Source organism: Macrobrachium rosenbergii, chromosome 35 (assembly GCF_040412425.1).
Source record: "Macrobrachium rosenbergii isolate ZJJX-2024 chromosome 35, ASM4041242v1, whole genome shotgun sequence".
Classification (NCBI taxonomy): Eukaryota; Metazoa; Arthropoda; class Malacostraca; order Decapoda; family Palaemonidae; genus Macrobrachium; species Macrobrachium rosenbergii.
The window spans coordinates 5,930,264-5,953,776 of NC_089775.1; the positions used below are offsets into that span (position 1 = coordinate 5,930,264).

At 37.6% G+C, this 23,513-nt stretch overlaps 1 protein-coding gene across 7 annotated transcripts in view; it reads right to left on the reverse strand.

Annotated features, from left to right (window-relative positions):
• The window catches only part of LOC136856436 (disabled homolog 2-interacting protein-like), a 439,969-nt gene that overhangs the window by 25,173 nt on the left and 391,283 nt on the right, over window positions 1-23,513 (reverse strand). For all 7 annotated transcript variants that reach the window (XR_010858331.1, XR_010858330.1, XR_010858329.1 and 4 more), the window contains 3 exons: window positions 21,747-21,847; window positions 9,015-9,091; window positions 791-901 (listed from right to left, as the gene is read on the reverse strand). Coding sequence is in view for 3 of the 7 variants with exons in the window: in XM_067134311.1 (XP_066990412.1) it covers window positions 791-901; window positions 9,015-9,091; window positions 21,747-21,847 (289 nt within the window). In the remaining 4 variants the exon portion in view is untranslated. The remainder of the gene's footprint in view (window positions 1-790; window positions 902-9,014; window positions 9,092-21,746; window positions 21,848-23,513) is intronic.

Sequence of the window (23,513 nt, forward strand, 5' to 3'; positions counted from 1 at the left end):
ATTTAATGCTAAAAGATAATTAAGGAGAGAGAGAGAGAGAGAGAGAGAGAGAGAGAGAGAGAGAGAGAGAGAGAGAGAGAGAGAAAAAAGCCACACGCCCAGACATTCACACAGACAAGAACAGACACAGAAACACCCAAAAGCACCTTGGAGACGTTCCTCCTTCAGGAGGTGTACAAAGGCAAGATGATAATTAGAGAAACATCCCCGGAAGGCGGAGTACTGTTTTACAGCGGAGCCAAATAGAATTAGCGGAGAGGGGCGCAATGGAATTCCGCCCCTGGACTAGACAACAGACGCGAATTGGCCCCGAGGATACGGCGATAGGGGAGGCGGTAATAAAATGAATTACCTAAATGAAATGAGATTAACGAGAAATATACACCCTGAGAGAGAGAGAGAGAGAGAGAGAGAGAGAGAGAGAGAGAGAGAGAGAGAGAGAGAATACAATCAGGAAATAACGTCAAGTAAGCTATATTCTTTCACATCATGCTTGACGAGAGAGAGAGAGAGAGAGAGAAATGTAGTCAAGTTACCCTTAATATTATTATTATACATTATGTCTGGAGAGAGAGAGAGAGAGAGAGAGAGAGAGAGAGAGAGAGAGAGAGAGAGAGAGAGAGAGAGAGAGAGAGAGAGAGGATCCAAAAAAACAATATCAAATTAGCTACAGTCTTTCACATCATGCCTGCCCATATGTGACCTCCGTGAGAGAGAGAGAGAGAGAGAGAGAGAGAGAGAGAGAGAGAGAGAGAGAGAGAGAGAGAGAGAGAGAGAGAGAGCCACTCACCTGTCATGAAAGGACGAGTGGAGCAGGACGGAATCATGGGACTGGATGCAGGACTGGAGGGACTCGTGAGAACGGGCCGACCTGAGGCTTCCGTCGCTTATCTCCGTCGACCTGGAATTAGGGAGAAAAAAATGAATGAATGAATTAATTAAAGACCTGGAATTAGGGAAAAATGAATGAATTAGAACTGGAATTAGGAATAAAAAGGAATTAATTAATTAATTAAAGACCTGGAATTAGGAAAAAAATGAATGACTGAATGAATTAAAGCCCTGGAATTTGGGGGAAAAAGAATTAATTAATTAAAGACCTGGAATTAGGGAAAAATGAATGAAGTAAAGACCTGGAATTAGGAAAAAATTAATGAATGAATTAATTCAAGACCTAGAATTAGGGAAAAATGAATGAATGAATGAATTAAATAAAGTAATTAATTAATTACTAATTAAATGAGTGAATGAATTATTAAATGAATGAATGAATGAATGAATGAATGAATGCATTATTAATTAAATCAATGAATGAATGAATAAGAATGAATTAAAGAAATGAATAAAAAATAATTAATAGATACATTAAACAGTAAAAATATACAAAATAAAATAGCAAATGATTAATTTAAATAAATTAATTACTTAATATACTAATAATAATTAATTAATAACCTAATAATAATTATTAAACTAATAATAAATAATCAATTAAACTACTACTAAATATTTAATAAATATATTAATTAATTATTTACAACATAATCAAATTAATTATTTCATTCATTTAAAATAAACAAATTACTAAACAATTAAACACTATTCTAATATATATTTAAATCATAAACGGTGGTGTGACCTCAGTAGCTAGAACCAGAATGATAATGATAATAATAATAATAATAATAATAATAATAATAATAATAATAATAATAATAGTTCTTTCTCTTTCAAGCATACAGAACGTCTCGTTCACATTATTTTAAAAAATTAATATTTTTTGGCTTTCATAAAATTTAGCCCTAAACCTTTTTAGTGGGATTGTGGACATGAGGTTGTTGGGTACATAGACTGGAACCTCCTAAGAGAGAGAGAGAGAGAGAGAGAGAGAGAGAGAGAGAGAGAGAGAGAGAGAGAGAAGAGAGAGAGAAAGTTGGTGACTGGAAGTATCTGAGGAGTAATTCATTGCTTACAGCCTCACATTTTTAAATATCACTCACATTGTGTGTGTGTGTGTGTGTGTGTGTGTGCGTTTGTGTTTGAGATGGAGGGGGAAATGGTTTAGAACAGACAGGACGTATGTAAGGCTTGCAGCCTCACCCCATGTAAATATAGATAAGTTTCTTCCTTTAAAAGCTACCTTCTTATAATGTATATATTTGTCTGACAGAATAATCGCCAATTTTTTCCTTGATCAAAAGTAATTTTTTCAGAGTCTTTGTAATTTGCCTACAACTAATAATACTGGCCAGGGAATTTTTTTTTTTGAGTGATGAGTGACAACTAGAGCTCTAAGTTGGAGAAGTTGGATGGCTACATAGAAAATCCTGCACGGGCTCTTGCTCAGAAAGCGATTTGTAACCTGGACCATATCCGGGTGTTTTGTTCTAGTTAATTCTTTCTATTTTTTAAATTTTCAGCTTAAAACCCTTTTGGATATAGTTAACAGACTATAAAAACAAGTACTAAAAAATGCAGTCGAGTTTTCTCAGCCGCAGCCAGTGAAACTTTCAGCCACGGCCCGGTGGTGGCCTGTGTTGTTGGCACCTATGGCTGTGCCAGACGCACGATCATGGCTAACTTTAACCTTCAATAAAATCAAAACATCAAAACTACTGAGGGGGCTAGAGGGCTGCAATTCGGTACGTTTGATGACTGGAGGGTGGATGATCAACATACCAATTTGCAGCCCTCTAGCCTCAGCAGTTTTTAAGATCTGAGGGCGGACAGAAAAAGTGCGGACGGACAGACAAATAGCCATCTCTATAATAGTTCTCTTTTACACAAAACTAGAAGCCGGCCTCCGGAGAGAGGCAAGTTATAGGAAGAGGTGACAAATAAATAAATAAACATGAGAGATTAAGAAATACAACCGATACACCTGAATCCACGAAACGATAGCAAAGAGGAGTGAATTCGCTCCTCGCTTAAACAATTGTACAACAGAAGATTCCACAACTGAATTAGCCACTTCGGGCCTTATTCCCTCTCCTCATTCATCAATAATAATAATAATAATAATAATAATAATAATAATAATAATAAACTTCCATCCATCATCACAACACGAAAGTAACGAAAATAAAAATAAAAATATATAAACGAGAATTCTTTCGTGACCACAACATCCCCAAAAAATCACATTTCGTCTGTATCTTGGCCCACCGCATCGTCAGTGTAACACAAAAAAACAAAACCCACTCAACATCAGGACCGGTAATGCTTGCCTGTGCACATGAGGGCTGCAATATGCCTATGGGTGCTTACAGACTGTGGGTTACCATAGATACCACAAATGGGTTACGGATGATTGGTTTTTTTCAACCGTTATTTGTTAGCAACAATTTTTCTTTGTGATGAAAAGGAGTTTCTTCTCAGAACTAACTTCTCAATTCCAGGGGTCCTTTTTATTCCTCACACCGTTGGACTGTGGAACAGTTTCCCTACAGAGGATGTGCAATTGGAACTTCTGAAACAGTTTCCCTACAGAGGATGTGCAATTGGAACTTCTGAAACAGTTTCCCTACAGAGGATATGCAATTGGAACTACTTCTTCAGAAGTTCAAGCGAAAATGCAATGCATTGCTACCCTAATACTATTCTTCTTGCATTTTGATGCATTTTTATCTGTTTATCAATTTATTATTTCTTTTTTAATAAGTGGGATCTCTTCTTTCTGTATTTCCCTTTACTTCCTCTTACTTCTTCTTAATGAACACCTTAATATTCTTTGGAAGCTTCAATTTCAAGTCATTGGCCCCTTTGGTGGGATTGTAATAATAATAATAATAATAATAATAATAATTTAAAATCTTCCTCTTTATCTAGTGGTTCAAACAACTATCCTCTCTTGCCAGAGGAAACAGGTTCGATTCCTGAACGAGGTGAATGATCTGGGTGCTATACGTTACAACCAATCGTGCAATTATTCACTTAAGCAGGGAATTATGCACCTGGTAGTTAGAGGACTGAGGTGGGTGGCAATCATGGTGACAAATAGCATGGGGTTGGCAACCTCATCCCAGTGATAGGTGATGGGAGCCGGAGGGTTGATGCTTGTCTCTCTCTCTCTCTCTCTCTCTCTCTCTCTCTCTCTCTCTCTCTCTCTCTCTCTCTCTCTCTCTCTCTCTATATATATATATATATATATATATATATATATATATATATATATATATATATATATATATATATATATATATACATACATACACGCATGCATACAATACTGTCTCAACAGGCAAACTCTTCTCCCAGTCCTTAGCAACAAGAGAAGAGAGAGAGAGAGAGAGAGAGAGAGAGAGAGAATCAGAAACCTGCCACCTCTTCATTTTCCACCACCCACTCGATAGATAAGAGAGCAGCATCGTCCGAAGGTTATCTCGCATTCCAAGGGCGTCAGCATCCCTGAGGTCTCCTGTCCCGCGTCCCCAAGGGTCGGGGGCAAGGTCTGATCCGCCCCCGTCCCCTTTTATTGGGGATTAAGTAGCCTGGTTTATCCCGGCAAATGAGCGAGGAGGGTTTTTAGGTTTTTATGCCTCTTAGATATTGCTACTTTAAGTCCTCATCTGCATAAAAGGTTTCAGTGTTGTGTGTGGGTGTTGGTTTCGAACTGAGGGAAATTGTCCCCAGAATGGGTTTTCTCCAGGTGGTTTGGTCACGTGGGGAGAACGGAGGGTGAGAGGCTGGTTAAAATGTTTGAATCGTCCGGAGGTCTTGGGAGGAAGGCAGAATGTTTGATCAAAGTACTGACTAGGTGGAGTAACAGAGGTTTTGGAACAAGAAGGTCTTAATTTTATAATATATATATATATATATATATATATATATATATATATATATATATATATATATATATATATATATATATATATATATATATTCCTCTCTCAATAATTAAACTTTAATTTCCGAATTTTTCTTTCGAAAAAAAAAAAAAACATGGTGTTTCCTCACACTATCTTTATCTTAATTATTATCCTCTAATCACATGTTGACAGTTTTCCGAATAAAGGAAAAAACTCAAGACAATAAAATACTGAAAGAATGATTCTACAAATATTCTAAGTTCCTGATAATCTTATTTTTATCAGTATCGTTCCATTTTTTTAATTACCTCGAACTTTATCATTATTTTCTCTCAGTCTCTCATTCCGTTCCTTTGAGTCTCTCTTGAGTTTAATGTAGTTCACTCTCTCTCTCTCTCTCTCTCTCATTATGTGCTTGTGTGTGTGTGTGTTTGTTTACCTGCCTTACAAACAATTTACCAAAACCGGCCACAAGCACAAGCACAAACACACACACACACACACAAAAACCAACTCACATCCTGTATGAATCACACCCGAACTCTATAAAAGGCTTCGTTCTGACCTTCTGGTCCTGCAAATCTCGGCGGTAGGGGAGGGAGGGAGGGAGGGAGGGGAGGAGGAGTTTGCAGGGAGGGAGAAGACGCCACCCACAAAGGTCAGCACCTAGCAAATGACCTTTGCTGACCCTTCCTTTCCTTAAATAAGAAGACGGATGGCGTAAGGCTTCCTAGTTTTTTTTCGCTTCTGGGGACATTTATTTATTATTCATAGGTACTTGTGTCTATTTGGAATTCTCAATTACTTAACATATTGTGTAGGTAGGATTCTCCGTTACTTAACATATTGTGTAGGTAGGATTCTCCATTACTTAACACATTGTGTAGGTAGGATTCTCAAGTATAACATATTGTGTAGGTAGAATTCTCAGTTCCTTAACACATTGTGTAAGTAGGATTCTCCATTCCTTAACACATTGTGTAGGTAGAATTCTCAATTATAACATATTGTGTAGGTAGAATTCTCAGCTCCTTACACATCGTGTAGGTAGAATTCTCAATTCCTTAACACATTGTGTAAGTAGAATTCTCAGTTCCTTAACACATTGTGTAGGTAGAATTCTCAATTCCTTAACACATTGTGTAGGTAGGATTCTCAACTATAACATACTGTGTCGGTAGAATTCTCAATTCCTTAACACTTTGTGTAGGTATAATTCTTAATTCCTTAACACATTGTGTAGGTAGAATTCTCAATTACTTAACACACTGTGTAGGTAGAAGTCTCAATTACTTAACACTTTTTAGACAAAGAATTTTTTATTGATGTGAACTTCCGCATTTTGGGAAATTTTATTTTCATTGAATTTTTTTCATGCAAGAAGCAGGATTTTTCATTTTTAAAATTTCAAGGGAATGTTGTTCTGTATAATGATCACAATTTCTATTAAAATATCTATGTTCACTACTTAATATGTAAACTAAAAAGCTTAGGATTTCTCAAATTTAAGTTTTTTGTGGTTAGCGAAGCCAAGGACTGTCTACGAGCAGTTCAACTCATTCTAATCAATTATCATTATTTTTGTTCACACTTCTATTCCTAGATAGCAAATGACTTAACTTTAGTTTTCTGTGAAAGAGAACTATTATAGAGATGACTATTTGTCTGTACGTCCGCCCTTTTTCTGTCCGCCCTCAGATCTTAAAAACTGCTGTGGCTAGAGGGCTGCAAACTGGTATGTTGATCATCCACCCTCCAATCACCAAACATACCAAATTGCAGCCCTCTAGCCTCAGTAGTTTTTATTCTATTTAAGGTTAAAGTTAGCCATAGGTGGAAAAAAACACAGGCCACCACCGGGCCGTGGCTGAAGTTTCTCATGGGCCGTGGCTGAGAGTTTCATACAGCAGTATACGCTATACAGAAAACTCGATTGCGTCGAAGAAACTCCGGTGCATTTTTCACTTGTTGATTTTGTAAAGAGTTAGACGCGAATGTTTGGCAATAACATGCTTGGGTATAACAAGGCAAATTACAACCACAACAGGGTAAAAATAAACAACAAGGCCACAATATACAACAGTGAAAACTCATACAATGGGAAAACTGTATCTCATACAACTCTAAACACTCTCTCTCTCTCTCTTTCTCTCTCACAACGCTTTATTTCAATGTTGTGACAATAACATCCTTATCTCTTCCCTAAGACAGCTGCACATTCTCTCTCTCTCTCTCTCTCTCTCTCTCTCTCTCTCTCTCTCTCTCTCTCTCTGTCTCTCTCTCTCTCTCTCTCTCTCTCTCTCTCTCTCTCTCTCCACACCAGCTGTCCCCTCCTTCGGTGGCAACGGATCCTTTTTCCAAGTTCGGAACGAAAACGATCTCCGTGATGCCTCATCTCCGGAAGCTCCATTTCCGGTCTGGGAGGTCTTGGTAAACAACAACAACGCTACCGACGGAAGCATATATATATATACATATATATTACCAAAAGCATTGTGTGATCTAAAATTGGTCCCTGCCCCGTCAAGTTCCAAAAACTCTGAGGGCGGAGGCGTCACACTTACGAGGGAGGGAATAAATACGTTAGCCGTTCGCTAACCTCATTATGTTCCTTAATTCATTCATGTATTCAAATGCTTTTCTACAGGGTCCAATTATCCCCCCTACCTTCTTTGTATCCAGGTGAGGCACTCGCCTACCCGAGACATTGGGTACGTCTCGCAGCTTTTTCTATTTTTTTTTTTTTTTTGGTACACAAAACAGATGTGCTGAGTTAAATATAGACCGCAGACGTCCGTCTTTGACTCACTCTCTCTCTCTCTGTAGCTTTTCAGTGATTCATAATACATCGCATTATATGCAGATTGAATTTATCTTCAACTTTTTTAGTTTTCTGTAAAAGAAAACTATTTGTGCAGGCTTTGTCTATCCGTCCGACCTCAGATCTTAAAGCCTACTGTGGCTAGAGGGCTGCAAAATGGTATGTTGATCATCCACCCTCCAATCATCAAGCATACCAAATTGCAGCCCTCTAGCCTCAGTAGTTTTTATTTTATTTAAGGTTAAGGTTAGCCAAAATCGTACTTCTGGCACCGCTATAGGTACCAACAACACAGGCCACCACAGGGCCGCGGCTAAGAGTTTTATGGGCCGTGGGCTGAGGCCACCCTCAGACCGTGGCTGAGTTTCATGGGCCGTGGCTGAAAGTTTCATACAACATTATACGCTGCACGGAAAACTTGACTGATCCGAAGAAACTTCAGCGCATTTTTTATTTATTTTTTTGTAAACAAAACAGACATGGTATTTAAGATGCAGAGCGCAGTTGCAGTTTGTATTTTCTCTCCACTGACGGTTCGAGTTAATACTCTCTTCTATTTCCAGTTAACCTCTTGTACTATGTATTTCTTCTTTTCTGTCAGTTCAAACTCCCAATTATCTTCTTCATTCATCCATGTATTCAAACTCCTGCTCTACAATTTTCTCTCTTGACAGCTCAAACTCCTATTTCCCTCTTCTTTGTCAAACTCCCATTCCACTTCCTCCTCTCCTAGTAACTCAAGCACCTCCTCCTCCTTCTCCTCCTCCTCCTCCTCCTCCTCCTCCTCCTCCTCCTCCTCCTCACTCAACCTCCTCCGCAAAGTAATTATTGGTGACTACTTAAGCAGACCAGGATTTCTGGAGACCAACATTCAATGTCCACTTAGCATTGGAAGCGAGGAAATTCGCCCGCTACCTGAATCGCCACAATCTATTTTTAAATTTACAACGTCCTTCCGTTGCTACGGTGACGGGCGACTTCCAAGGCTCCTTCGGTGGAAGAATGAATGGTGAATGGGAAAACGAATGGCAAAATGAGTAATGAATGGGAAAACGAATGGCAAAATGAATAATGTATGGGTAATGAATGAACTTCTCCAGGTACCGTTCTAAAAATATAACAGCAAACATAACTGAAATAAATATTTTCGATTGTTCCTCATTAGATTCACAGTACCATCCGTCCTTATTTAGTAATCAGGATTACTGAGTATTTTGTATATTAAAGCTTTATCGATCAGAGATTGAGAAACCAGACTAGTGAAAAAGATATGTAACTTGGATGCGCTGTAGCAGGTGGTCTGGACATGTTGAGAGGAAGGGAGAGATTAGACTGATAGTACGTCAAGAAAGGTGTATAATCTGGGAGCTCTATAGCTTACTCACCCTTCTTCGCTCCTAGAATTCTTCTTCTCTGGCTTGAACGAACCCTTGGTCTTCTTGTTGATCCGTGACCATAGATTCTGCAAAAGAAAATAATATTCAGTTGGATAATAATCAGTGTGCAAAGAGGTTTAGATTCCCATAGTAGCTGGAGGGCCTTAAACACATTCAGTTAAATCCTATTATGTTTCTGCTGACCTGAGCTTGAATTGTGCACCTAGAAATAAGCTAACTGTGAATTGTGTACCTAGAAGTAAGCCAACTGTGGTGGGCCACTGTCAAACCAGATTTGCTGCCAACTGTACAGGTAAATATGATACCACCTGTTCTGAGAACAAAAGGAAGATTGTAAATAATAATAATAATAATAATAATAATAATAATAATAATAATAATAATAATAATAATAATAATAATAATGTAAAATTAGGAAAAGGACCTTCTTTAATACAGGTTTTGTTGAACAGAAACTGCCATTCTGTTTAACAAAACCAATAATAATAATAATAATAATAATAATAATAATAATAATAAATATGACAGCATCTAATCTCTTGCATTCTATAAAGCAACCGTACACTTGGGGTCAATTAATCCTCTTTTAAATCTCTCTCTCTCTCTCTCTCTCTCTCTCTCTCTCTCTCTCTCTCTCAGCACCCAAATAAAATATCTCCAGAAATCCCCCAATTCCACCCTTATCCCGGATGGTAATGAGGGCAAAACAATCACTCCACAATTTACCCCTTTAATTAGGATGACCACTCCACCTCTCTTAACGAGATCGCCACCTCTACTCTCCACCCCTCAGGGGTGTGAACCCCCCCTCCCTGCCCCTAGCAAGCCCTAAGGGGTCACCCCGATCCCCTGTCCCCTACAGGGACGATACACTGTCACATATAAATTCGGGGACCAAATAAATTAATTTTATCGTCACTTCAACGGCAGAGGGGCGATGCGCCCGCCCCCACCGCTTCTTCCTGAAGTCTCTGGTTTGTCCTCTTCACGTCCCAATTATACAGGGACTGAAGGGTGAGTTCTTGAGAGAACACTGTGTAATGCAAACATTATATATATATATATATATATATATATATATATATATATATATATATATATATATATATATATATATATATATATAAACACACATATATACTAACTTGTCAATCTTACACATGATATTACAAAGTATTTTAAATTAGGAAGCCCAAGCTCACTTAACCTTGGAAAACTACACAATAGAACCTTAGTTAAGTGCAACTACCCCGACCAGGATTCGGTCCTATACCTCTGCAGACAGATACAAAGATGACAGTGACTATACCCATTCAGCCATCAAGAGACATAAGCAAGGATTTTGACCCCGTGGATGTTACTGAGCAAGTCATAACGGATGAGATTGTTACACTCATGCCTTCATCCACCCTGCTTCCAGTTCATCACAGTCAACTAACAACCAGGTTCCCATTTAATTGCTTACGTCAACAGAGGTACAGTGAGGTGTCTGGAAATGTGTTTGAACTTTGAATATAAATATACTGTTATCACCAACATAATTCTTTGGTAGACTATATTTAAGTGTTAGAAGGGAACGTTGCTTGGCTTAAAAGAATTTTTCTTTAGTTCTTTTTAGTTATCTTGTTCCTTTCTTCGTCTGTCACTGATCTCTTTCTGTCTTTACAAATAAATATATATGTATATATAATATATTTATATGTATTGATTATATACTACATATAATATAGTGGACGATGGAGGCAGTCAGTCCTTGAAAGCTTGTAACTTTCGTTGAGTAAAATCTCCTTCAGATACCATCCTGCTTTAACGAGATCCTATTATTCTTTGTATGAATGCAAAGTCCAATTGTGCAAGTGATTTAGCTTAACATATAAATGTACGTATATTTATATAATTAAATTTATATATAAATAACCAAAGAAACAGCAAAAGCGACAGCTGTTAGTCCAGAGCGACGCAAAAGAAATAGAAAATCTGGTTAATCCTGTTACTTACGCCCAGCTCCAAAACCTCCCGTATCCTTGCAAGGTTTCCGAAAGCTGCAGAAATGTAACCTAAAGTCGGGGAAACGAACATAAATAACCACGCTCACTAATTTGTGCACTTAAACAACGAGACTTTATTGTTTTGTATAAAACTCACGATAACTGCTATTTTTATCAATTCATTATTCAGCAAACGATTCTTGTACTTAGTTTTTTCATTTCTCTGAAGGAACAGGAAAACGGTTGTATATATTTAAGTAAATATAATTGTCTTTTTCATGAGTTTAATAGATTTTTCAAAGCTTGTTCGTAGGTGCATGTCTTGATGAGGAAAAATATCAAACTTACACAGACTTTGAATAATCTATACACCCAAGTAAGCGTTTGTAATATTATACTATTACCATCCAATAAAAATAGTTAAAAAGCATAATTTTGAGTTAATTATTCCTCTGAATTTACGCATGCGCAATCCACATTCATTAGCCCACCACTCCCCAAATTCACTCAGGGGAAACTTGTAATGCTCTATGGAGTACACAGCTCAACAACCCTCAGATTGGTGCTCTCCCTCTATTGCCCAGACACGAAGAGAGAAGGAAAATGGAAAAAAGAATTGCCTCTTGAAGAATGGAAGGTTATAAGTTTTGGAAAAACAGAAGCAAAGAGCAAGTTCAGAGGCTTGAATTGACAGATTATCCGAGAGTAAATGCTTGATGGGTGTTACAAATATGCAATAGGTAATAAATAAACAATTAGATAAGTTAAGGAGGAAAACAAATAAAGATGTCTATGTTTGCTCTTAACAAAACACAAAAATATTTGCTTTTATCGCTTCAAGTCACAAGCAATGACAAAATCACTTAAGACGTCAAACGTGTAAATACAATATATGACATAAAATTAGCTAAAAACTGCAAAACCGTTTAAATAACATAAGGACAAACAACCACAAGGTTAATGATAAGAGGACGGACAATTAAACAACCAAAGCCTGCGCGCAGCCGCTTTGCTTTTGTTCCTTCGTGACAAGGACAGCAGGCACAAACAAACAAACAAACAAAGCGGTTGTTTAGCTTATCAGACTCTCAGTTTGAGTAAAGTCATATATAAAATGCAAATAAATATGTGCCTTGGTTCCTATTGCGTTAAAACGAATGTTTTTCGGTAATGTTCGTATTCGGTTCGACCACAAAAGTGGCAACGGGTCTCTGGCAAGGATAGGCAAAACAGCCAATAGAAGAAGAAGAAGAAGAAGAAGAAGAAGAAGAAGAAGAAGAAGAAGAAGAAGGCTGCTGCTGATCGCCCCCTGCATCCCCCGACCTTCGGCCAAGGATTCTAAAAACAGACAAAAGCACGCAGAGGGAAGCGTTCGGCGCGAGGAGACGTTTTTAGCAAATCCGTTCCTCCTTTTTTTTTTTTCTTCTTCTTCCGTTCTTGCTTTCCCGTTCGGCGGATAACAGAACGTCGATAATAATCTCCTTATTGGCTAAAAAGGGATCTGTTTTCTCTCTCTCTCTCTCTCTCTCTCTTTCTCTCACAAAACTCCTGCTGCCCTCAGCAACGCCACTACAATAATTCGTTTGTTTGTTTTCTCGTTTCCGTGTTGGGTTGGTTTCTTCGCTTTGCAAAGATTTACAAAGAGAGAGAGAGAGAGAGAGAGAGAGAGAGAGAGAGAGAGAGAGAGAGAGAGAGAGAGAGCTCTGAATGTTCGCCCCAAGAGAGCACAAGCCTATTTGCAACCTCTGAGTATCAATTACGGCCCAAACTAATCTTTCCACAACGACTTCCGCGGGTCTTAAGTGAAGACTTCATCTCTGCTCCGCAAATACAATACTGCTCTCTGTGTTTGCGCGGTTACAAACAAACAAACAAAATGGCCCAACGGGGGAAAGGCAGTTCTCAAGCCAAGGTAAGACTATATTCACCGCGGCCTTCTTTATAGGCTACTCAATGAGAGATAAAAAGTGATATTGATGTTATTATTGAATGTGTGTACACATTCCTGCAATAGGAATCACAAAAGGCTACTGGTCTTCAAGGCAGTTATTAGCATAATGATTCTGACAATCTGCATGAGTAGAAGGACCCAATGACTCTAGAAGGTCTTTAAAATACGCATTGACGCGTTGCAAGGCAAGTAATACGCACTAACTTCTGGGTTATTGCAATAAGGATTCGGACACTTTCTGAGACAAAATTCGGACACTTTCTGACAGACGATTCGGACACTTTCAGAGGCAAGATCCGGACACTTTCTGAGACAAGATTCGGACACTTTCTGAGACGAAAATCGGTCACTTTCTGACAGGAAATTCGGACACTTTCTGAGACACGATTAGGACATTTTCCGAGACCAAATTAGGACACTTTCTGTGACCAAATTCGGACACTTTCTGGGAAAAGATTCGGACACTTTTCAAGATAAAATTCGGATACTTTCTGAGACAAGATTCGGATACTTTTCAAGACAAAATTCGGACACTTTCTGAGACAAGATTTGGATACTTTCGGAGACAATAATAATAATAATAATAATAATAATAATAATAATAATAATAATAATAATAATAATAAGTCCAGTAGGACAGTGGAAAGAGGGAGTTAGAGTGGCTGGACAGCAAAATTGCTGAAAGAGGGAATGGAGGTCAAGTGAAAGCCTACAAAGTGGGTACAACCAGGGGCAAATGGGACGCTGCAGACAACCTTTAGGAATGCTTACAGTGCACCACGTCAGTTGAACTGACGGCAATACCCACTTATGGGGATCCAGTTTAACAGAGAAAAAATTGCACGTCTAATATCTTTGGGTGTGTTTGCAAGATAAATTAAAAGGAACATAGATCTCTCTCTCTCTCTCTCTCTCTCTCTCTCTCTCTCTCTCTCTCTCTCTCTGAGTGCACACAAATTTCCAGTATTCATGCTGAAAACAATTACCTATCCATTAATGTCAAGCTTGTCCCATAATACCAAACCGGTCGAATTCCTAATTCTCTCTCTCTCTCTCTCTCTCTCTCTCTCTCTCTCTCACTCAAGGACGCCCAAATGAAATCTGAGACAGGAATATAACCCACTTCAACCGTGACTGTGAATTGAGCACTGAAAAAGTCGCTATCCCATAGCAAAGGGCTTATCACCTTCTTTATGTTCCTCTTGTTGACCTTCAATGTTGTAACGCCATAATACTGAAACTGTATATACTGTATATATATATATATATATATATATATATATATATATATATATATATATCCAGGTTTTATTAGCCTGATTCGTTTCATAATAATAATAATAATAATAATAATAATAATAATAATAATAATAATAATAATAACAATGATTTCAAACGGGCCTACTGAATTCCCGTTAATATCTTAAAATACTTTTGTACAAATCCACGAATTGTCCTCCTAGATAATAATAATAATAATAATAATAATAATAATAATAATAATAATAATAATAATAATAATAATAATAATAGCTTCATTTCGCAGCATCCTACTCCTTACAGAATCCCCTTATCGACCAACTTGCAAGAATTCCAATAAAAGTTCCGATAATTCCGATTGAGGAGAATTAGCTTGGCTCCATTGGGCTCACTTCACGCAACGGTGGTTTTGTCGGTACGATACGTGTATTCAATCAGGGCAGATGTCTTATTGCCTCTGCATGAGAGGTCTTGGGGAAATGACTGCTTCTTCTTCTTCTTCTTCTTCTTCTTCTTCTTCTTCTCCAATAACTTACGAGAGAGTGGGCCAACTGGATTGAGACCAATTTTGCCCGCCCTGAGACCATCAGACCTTGTTCCAGACCTGTGTCAGGCACCATTTCAGAGGCTGTGGGCCATCCTGGCCCCTCCCTCTATTCCAGAACTCTTTCAGGAACCATTCCAGAGGGTTTGGACCACCCTGGCCCATCCCCCAAATCCAGACCTCTCTCAGGCACCATTCCAGAGGCTTTTGACCACCCTGGACCCTCCTTCTAATCCAGACCTCTTTCAAGCACCATTCCAGAGGCTTTGGACCACCCTGGTCCATCCCCAATTCCAGACCTCCCTCAGGCACCATTCCAGAGGGTTTGGACCACCCTGGTCCCTCCCCCTATTCCACACCTCTCTCAGGCACCATTCCAGATGCTGAGGACCACCCTGGGCCCTCCCTCTGTTCCAGACCTCTTTCAGGCACCATTCCAGAGGCTTTGGATTACCATGGCCCCTCCCCCTATTCCAAACCTCTTTCAGGCACCATTCCAGAGGTTTTGGACGACCCTGGCCCCTCCCCACCCACTCCCCCACCTCCAGCCACCCTCAGAATCATCGCCAATTCTTTTTTGATGTCATCTGATATGAGACCAAAAGTTCCTTCAAGCGAAGAATCGGACTGACTTCATTAATTGCCGAGAGACGGATTATTATCTCTTCTCTTTTCGGGCCGGATGTGGAGTTCCCCTCAAGTGATCTGACTTTTCGATTATTGGGTCATTTTAATGAGTGAGACTAGCATCATTATTATTTAAAATAGGCATGGAATCGCTATATAAGGAACAAGGGAACTGATATGAATAGTTAAGTATCTTTAGATTGGGATTATTGTTTGACAAAGTGCTCGAAAATGTAGTTAAAACCTTCAACAAGTGTTCGTCTACGAGAATATATATATATATATATATATATATATATATATATATATATATATATATATATATATATATATATATATATATATATATATATATATATATATATATATATATATATATATATTATATAAATTAATATAAATACCCAAAAAACACGAAAATGAAATATATATATATATTATCTTTCAAAAAACACGGACCATCTCCTTCAACAACTTATCTATAACTGCCACATTATTTTTGACATTATTAAAAAGAAGTCTCTGCTTTGATCAGTGTTTAAAATTCTTAAGAGTTTTGAAATAAAATAGCCTGAACAAGCGTTCCTCATTTACGAATCTGGCTTTGTTACCAAACTGCCAATATTATCAAACTCTACAGGATACGTTTAAAACCGGCGCTGTTTTAAAATATGTCGCAAGAGAATCATCTTACACACACACAGACAGGAAAACTTTTATTTCAAAATTCCGAGAATTTTAAACATATATCAAGGCAATTCTAAGTTAAATACTTTTTTTGAGTGACATGTCTGAAAAATAAAGAATGTGCCTTTTTTTTAGCTGTTAAGAATGTGATGGTAATTCTCTCTAGTCTTTATTGTTAAGCAAAAGTTTCTGTACACAATTTCCGGATTCTAAGGAGGAAGAGAGATGGTCTCTTTGAAAGCTGAATAAATAAACTTTTTCTATATCTCTATATTTATATAATTACATACGTACACATACACACATATATATATAATTATATAGTTGATTAACTCAAAAAAGAGATGCCAGTTCGTTAAATCACTTTATTATTATTATTATTATTATTATTATTATTACAGTAGATGAAACATATTTACGACCAATATAAAAAGGTATGCCAAATCGTTCTTTAATTCCCATATTCGTCTCGCCAACACAAAATGATGCCAATCCTTCCATTACACTCCCAATACTCAAACGATGCCAATTCGTCTACCCGATTCCAATTCCCGCTTCGCACGCAGGCGAGAAAGCGCCAATTCGCCCGGCGGATTCCAAATCGCTCGCTGACCCGGAACAGAACGGCGCAAACCTACAAGTTTAGAAGACGCATTTGCAATCGTTGCAAGACGTCGGAACACGGATCAAATGCCTCGTGAACACGAGTGTAAACATAAGTGACAAGCTATCCAGGCTGTGTCGGACGCTTGGTGCCGTGTCAACACGAGATCGTCTTCAAGTCTCGTGTTCGAGTCCTGTACGCGACTGGAGGACACCGTTGCTCAGTGTTCGGACAACTTCAGAAGTTTAAGCGAGGGTGCCCAATGCATTACCACCCTAATACTATTCTTCTTGGATTTTGATACATTTTTATCTATTTATTAGTTTATTTTTTCTTTTTTCAATAAGTGATATCTCTTCTTTGTGTATTTCACTTTATTTCCTCTTACTTCTTCCTAATTAACACCCTAATATTCTCTGGAAGCTTCAGTTTCAAGTCAGTGGCCCCTTTGGTGGGCTTGTTCCATATGAATAGGGTCCATCTTCTGAATAATAATAATAATAATAATAATAATAATAATAATAATAATAATAATAATTTAATAATAATAATAATAATTTCAGGGAAGAGTATGGATGCAGGGGATGGCTGCTGAGATTAAACAAATGGTATTCACTGCTATAATCATTCTTACACTATCTGAGGGTATTGCTGATAGGATATTCTTAAGACAAATCTAGTATGTTTCTGTTGTCCTAAATAATAAATCAACACATGGCCGCTAGCCGACTGTTGTGAATCGAAGCTAGGTTGGAAACAGTAAGAGAGAGAGAGAGAGAGAGAGAGAGAGAGAGAGAGAGAGAGAGAGAGAGCAGATGTATACAAATCCTTCAAGTGTATAAGGGCATGCCTTGACTAGGTAATCACCATCCCATTGCCTATTCATATGACATTCTCTCTCTCTCTCTCTCTCTCTCTCTCTCTCTCTCTCTCTACACACACACACTCACACACACACACACACACACCTTTCAATGAAATCTTAAAACTTCAATGAACAGCCCACTTCCCAAGGCTGGCTGGCTCTCTCTCTCTCTCTCTCTCTCTCTCTCTCTCTCTCTCTCTCTCTCTCTCTCTCTCTCTCTCTCATTACTTTCGCCAAAAGTCATTTTCTCATGAAAGCAAAATTGAGCAGAGGCCAGAGAAGAAGAAGAAGAAGAAGAAGAAGAAGAAGAAGAAGAAGAAGAAGAAAGAATCCCTTCACTCATCAGACGTGTGAGGGAATTAACTGAACCAGCCTTGGGACAAAATCGCCCCGATCACTTATTTTGCCACAAGTTAGAAATGGGGTATACTGGCTTTTGGCAGGCGCCCCCTGGTGGGGGGGGGCTTGTAGAACAACCTGGGGGAGGGGGAGGGGGTTAGGTCCTACAGGATCCTATTACCAGGGCAAATTGACTGGGTCGGAACCGTATCGATTACGAGGGCAAGGACGCGCAGAAGAACCACTTTTGACAGCTGGTTTTGCCTGATTTTTTTTTTTCCTTTTTCTTTTTCCTCTTCTTCTTCTTTCTTTTCAGAGGAAGGGAAAGGAAAAGTGGAATTAAGAAGTCTGCGAGAAGTCACGTCATTGGTTGGGACTTTTACTCCACAAGTTCTTCTTGAGGTGGCATTTGAGCCCTTCGACCTTACATTTTATTTGAGTGTAATTATTTGCATGACACGTATTTATTCCTGTATTCAACTTGTATCAATAATAATAATAATAATAATAATAATAATAATAATAATAATAATAATAATAATAACATACTATTAATTACCATTTAAGGATGAATGTGGCAATGATTATAATCTATTTTTTCCCTTGGAGTTAACATCAGTATTTCAAATGATAACACCTGTTCCTTTCTCATTCGGGATAGAAGAAAGCCCGTTTCCGGGTTCGTGCTATCTATGGATCACTGTGATCCGTAGGTGAGCCTATGAATCCTTGAAACCACAAAGTTTAGTATTTATGAATCCCTGACACCAAATATGATTATGATTATGTATCCATCAAAGAGAATGGATTTGCCTACGTATTCTTGAAACTAAACAGCCCCGTGTTTATGGATCATTTGAAACGAAACAGGTTGATTTATATGGATCTTCGGGACTAAAGATTAATTATATATTTAATTACGTGATTATGTATTTAGGTCACTGAATCTATTTATATTTCAGACTGAATAATTCGCTGTTCAAGTACCTGAAATATCTAATATATTTTAACATTCGTCTATGTATACATAAAAAATGTATATATGTATCAGTGAAATCGCTTATCATATTGTTTATGGATCCTTAAAAATTAAGTCAATAATTCCGACCACCACTTAACACTTGCAATTATCGCGTGTCGTCAATAAAGATTTTATTTACTTTATTTTGAGGAAAATAAGATTATAAATATTCCTCGCCAGCCCTTTAAGCTGAAAGAGTCAATCCCCGTTTTGAAATCCTCCAAAACCCGTGATTTCCTTTTTCATTCCGATGGGAAAATGGTCGTAAATTAGGACAGTCTTGATAAACAACGTCCGGTGCAGCCCATAAGCTTAATCCAGCGTCGCTCGGAGCGAACGCCCGTAAAGCCGCGAGCGCCCGAGGAATAATCATCATTAGTAAACATTGTCGTCCATTGCGCTCTTGAACGCGCCCCTACTTATACCCAGAACGCCCCCATTGACGACCCCATACGTCCCGTAATCGCCGCAAATAAAGGGTAAAAGTGTTCCCTCTCAGGCAGACGTATTGAAAAAAAGCCCCCAATAATCTAATTCCTGTCTCGTCAAAGAGAATTTGATCCGGACAATTATTCGTCGTCCCGGGAAAAACAAAAACGCCGAATAGACGTCATATCAATTTCAATGATTCCTATTCCAGTCTATGATCGTTCCTATTCCGGCCCTGCGATGGGGCATTCCAGGCCAGGGTTCGCTGTCCATATTTTATGAAGTCCTCCGGATCAAACGGGAATGGAATTAGCAAAGGTTCGCTTGTAAATAGACCCGGTAAATACGGCCCATTCAATGACGCGGGTTATGGGTGATTATTAGCGCGGGACTGGGCGTCTGGACAGTCGTCTTTCTCCGCCGTACATTTCAGCGCGCGCGCGCGTACACACACAACCACACACCCACACACACAGATTAAATATTATATATATACAAATTTATTTATTTATTTCTATTTAAGTCAATGGCATTGTTCGCAGATACTATCTTCTTAACAAGACTTTGAATCAGCCTATATTCTTCTTTTTCTCTTCCGGCAAACTTCTCAGGAATAAGGAAAGATCATTCGGGATTCTTTCCATTTACTTGTTCTTTCCCGAAGGATCTCTCCTTATTCCTGAGAAGCTTGCCGTAAGAGAAAATGAAGAATATAGACTGATTCATAGTCTTGATAAGATAGGATCTGCGAACAATGCCATTTAATTCAATAGAAATTGGATAAGAGAGAAAATATGCCCAAATAGTACACACACACACACACACACACACACACACACACACACACACATATATATATATATATATATATATATATATATATATATATATATATATATATATATATATATATATATATATTCGTATTTATACTGTTCAATCATGTTTCGTCAAATATCACTGTGAATTTGTTGTTCAGAATAGCATACTTTGTATCTGGTAGTTAATCGACTGTAGTGAGTCACAGCCTGGCTAAGTTCAAACAATGAATGGAAGAAAAATTCTTCAGGACAACATAAAAAAACACTTTACAATTTCAAGAAGACTGAAGTTATACATCTAAGAAGTTTTTCATAAATGAAATGTCTGTATCTAATCTTCAGATTCCAAACAGTCAAAAACCAAAACAGATATCTAACAACTTTTCTGAAAGAAACAAATTATAAAACCTAAAAATACTACCAATGTCTTTGCTGAAAACAAATAAAATCTTAAACTGCTCATAATTTCTTCACTACGAACAAGTAAAATCTAAAACTACTATCCAATTGTTTGCTGAAAACAAAATCTTTAAATCGTTTCAATTTCCTTGCTAAATTGCTAAAAATTTCTTTGCTACGAACAAATAAAATGTTGAACTGCATATAATTTCTTCTCTACAAACAAATACTATATAAAACTACTATCCATTTATTTGCTGAAACAAATAAAACCTAAAACTAGTGTCAGTTTCTTTGCTAAACCGCAAAAAATTTCTTCGCTAAGAACAAACAAAATGTTAAACTGCTCAAAATTTCTTCGCTACGAACAAATAAAATGTTAAAATGCTCCTTATTTCTTCGCTATGAACAAACAGAATCCAAAATAACTATCGGCTTCTTTGCTAAAAACAAATAAAATCTAAAACTGCTGTAAAAGTCTTTGCTAAACTGCTCAAAATTCCTTTGCTAAGAACAAAGAAAATCTAAAACCGCTGAAAATTCCGCTGTTAAAACAAAACAAAAAAAAATCTAAAGATGGCATTAATTTCCTAAAAGATCAACTATTTACACTACCTTATTTTCCTAAAGGAATTTCTAAAACTGCTATTATTTTCCTAAAAGAACTATTTACTCTAGCTTGTTTTCCTAAAAGAATCTCAAAAACTGCTATCAGTTTCCTAAAAGAACAACTGTTCACACAACCCTGTTTTCCTTAAGGAATCTCTAAAGCTGATATCAATCTCCTAAAAGAACAACTGTTTGCACTTCCCTATTTTCCTAAAGGATCTCTAAACCTGCTATCAGTTTCCTAAAAGAACAACTATTCACACAACCTATTTTCCTAAAGGAATCCCTATACCTGCTAGCAATTTCCTAAAAGAACAACCATTTACATTACCCTAATTTCCTAAAGGAATCTAAAGCTGAATCTCTAACAATTATGCTACCCATTTCCTAAAAATCCTAAACAGAACAACCATTTACATTACCCTAATTTCCTAAAGGAATCTCTAAACCTTATTTTATTTTCCTAAAGGAATCCCTAAACCAGCTAGCAATTTCCTAAAAGAACAACCATTTACATTACCCTAATTTCCTAAAGGAACCCGATAGTAAACAAACTCAGAATGTTGCAAAACTTACGAATTTGGATGGAGTCGAATCGGCTGATCTGGACGCAGCCAGCTGGGGAGAGGACGGGGCCGAATTACGATCATGCTTCAGGTGTGCTCCGCCCACACTACCTGTAATTAAGAAGAGGTGGGTGTGTCGTTTAGAAGAACCGTCAGTCACATGGAAGAAAATATACAATAACGTACCAATATCGTTCTTTATAACTGTTGTTGATATTGTTAATATTATCAGATACTTTATCTATTAACATATTCCAAATCGGTAGGATGAATTCAGGGGTCACCTTAATAATAATAATAATAATAATAATAATAATAATAATAATAATAATAATTATTATTATTATTATTATTATTCAAAACAAACAAAGATTTATAAATAAGTAGCCTCAGTATGTGCATAAAGAGAACGCGTAGATGAAAACAATAAATAGACAAAAAATGCAATAAAATAACAGAACACCTTCTCTTCATTTACTCTCTATTTGAAGCCTTGCCTTCGTCCAGCCTCTCTCATTTCTGGGATGCGGTTGCTAGCTCCACGCCCTGTACCACTGATATTCACGAGGCTTACTGCCGAAGGCACTTGACGTACCTGAGTCGCCAGTCGAGCCACAATTCCCAACAACTCTCTCTCTCTCTCTCTCTCTCTCTCTCTCTCTCTCTCTCTCTCTCTCTCTCTCTCTCTCCGCACTGTTTAATTCAGGCTGTGTAAAAATGGCCTCTGGAATGGGTTTACCGCTCCTTACCAGAGCTCCTAAGTACCTTCATTTAGCGTCTAGTGTCGCCCATTCCAGTGTCTGAACAAAGCTTTGCCTGCCCTCAAGCGCGCAAGCACGTAGGCAAGTGCACGCACAAACAAACATACACACACACACACACATGGCGCACATACACACACGCATAACCACAAACAAGATAAAATGTTACAGTAAATTATATATATATATATATATATATATATATATATATATATATATATATATATATATATATATATATATATATATATATAAATATAAATATATAAATATATATATATATATATTCATTCATTTATTGTTCCTTCATTTTCCAATTCCATTTCAATGCTTACTCACAAAACGAAAGTCTGCAGATAAACAGAGCTTCGTGACAAGGAGATCGGTCGACAACAAAAGTTTGACCTCATAACTCTAGACGTTTCAGAAGATCTCTCGAGAATTACTCTTGTCAAGAATAATTTAACTTTATATAAATGCTTTGACAATAAAAGGTTGTTGTCGGATATCTGAATATTTCTGAGATCTGTTGAATATTCAAAGCAAACGAATGTTTGATCTACACATTTCAAACTTTGAAGAGATTCATTCAAGTTTTCAGTTTTCTGTAAGAGAGAACTATTATAGAGATGGCTAGTTGTCTGTACGTCCGCACTTCTTCTCTCCGCCCTCAGATCTTCAAAACTGCTGAGGCTAGAGGGCTGCAAATTGGTATGTTGATTATCCACCCTCCAGTCATCACACATACCAATTTGCAGCCCTCTAGCCTCAGTAGTTTTGAAGATCTGAGGACGGAGAGACAAATGGCCATCTCAACAGTCCTCTTTTACAGAAAACTAAAAACGCCAGAATCACTCTCATTATTTTTTTTTTTTTTTTTTTTATCAAGCGGAGCAATTAAAACTTTTCTTAGACACAAAGAAAGGCAAAGGACTCCTCAGAAGGACCGCTGGCTGCTTCTTTTCTCTGTCTGAGAGAGAGAGAGAGAGAGAGAGAGAGAGAGAGAGAGAGAGAAA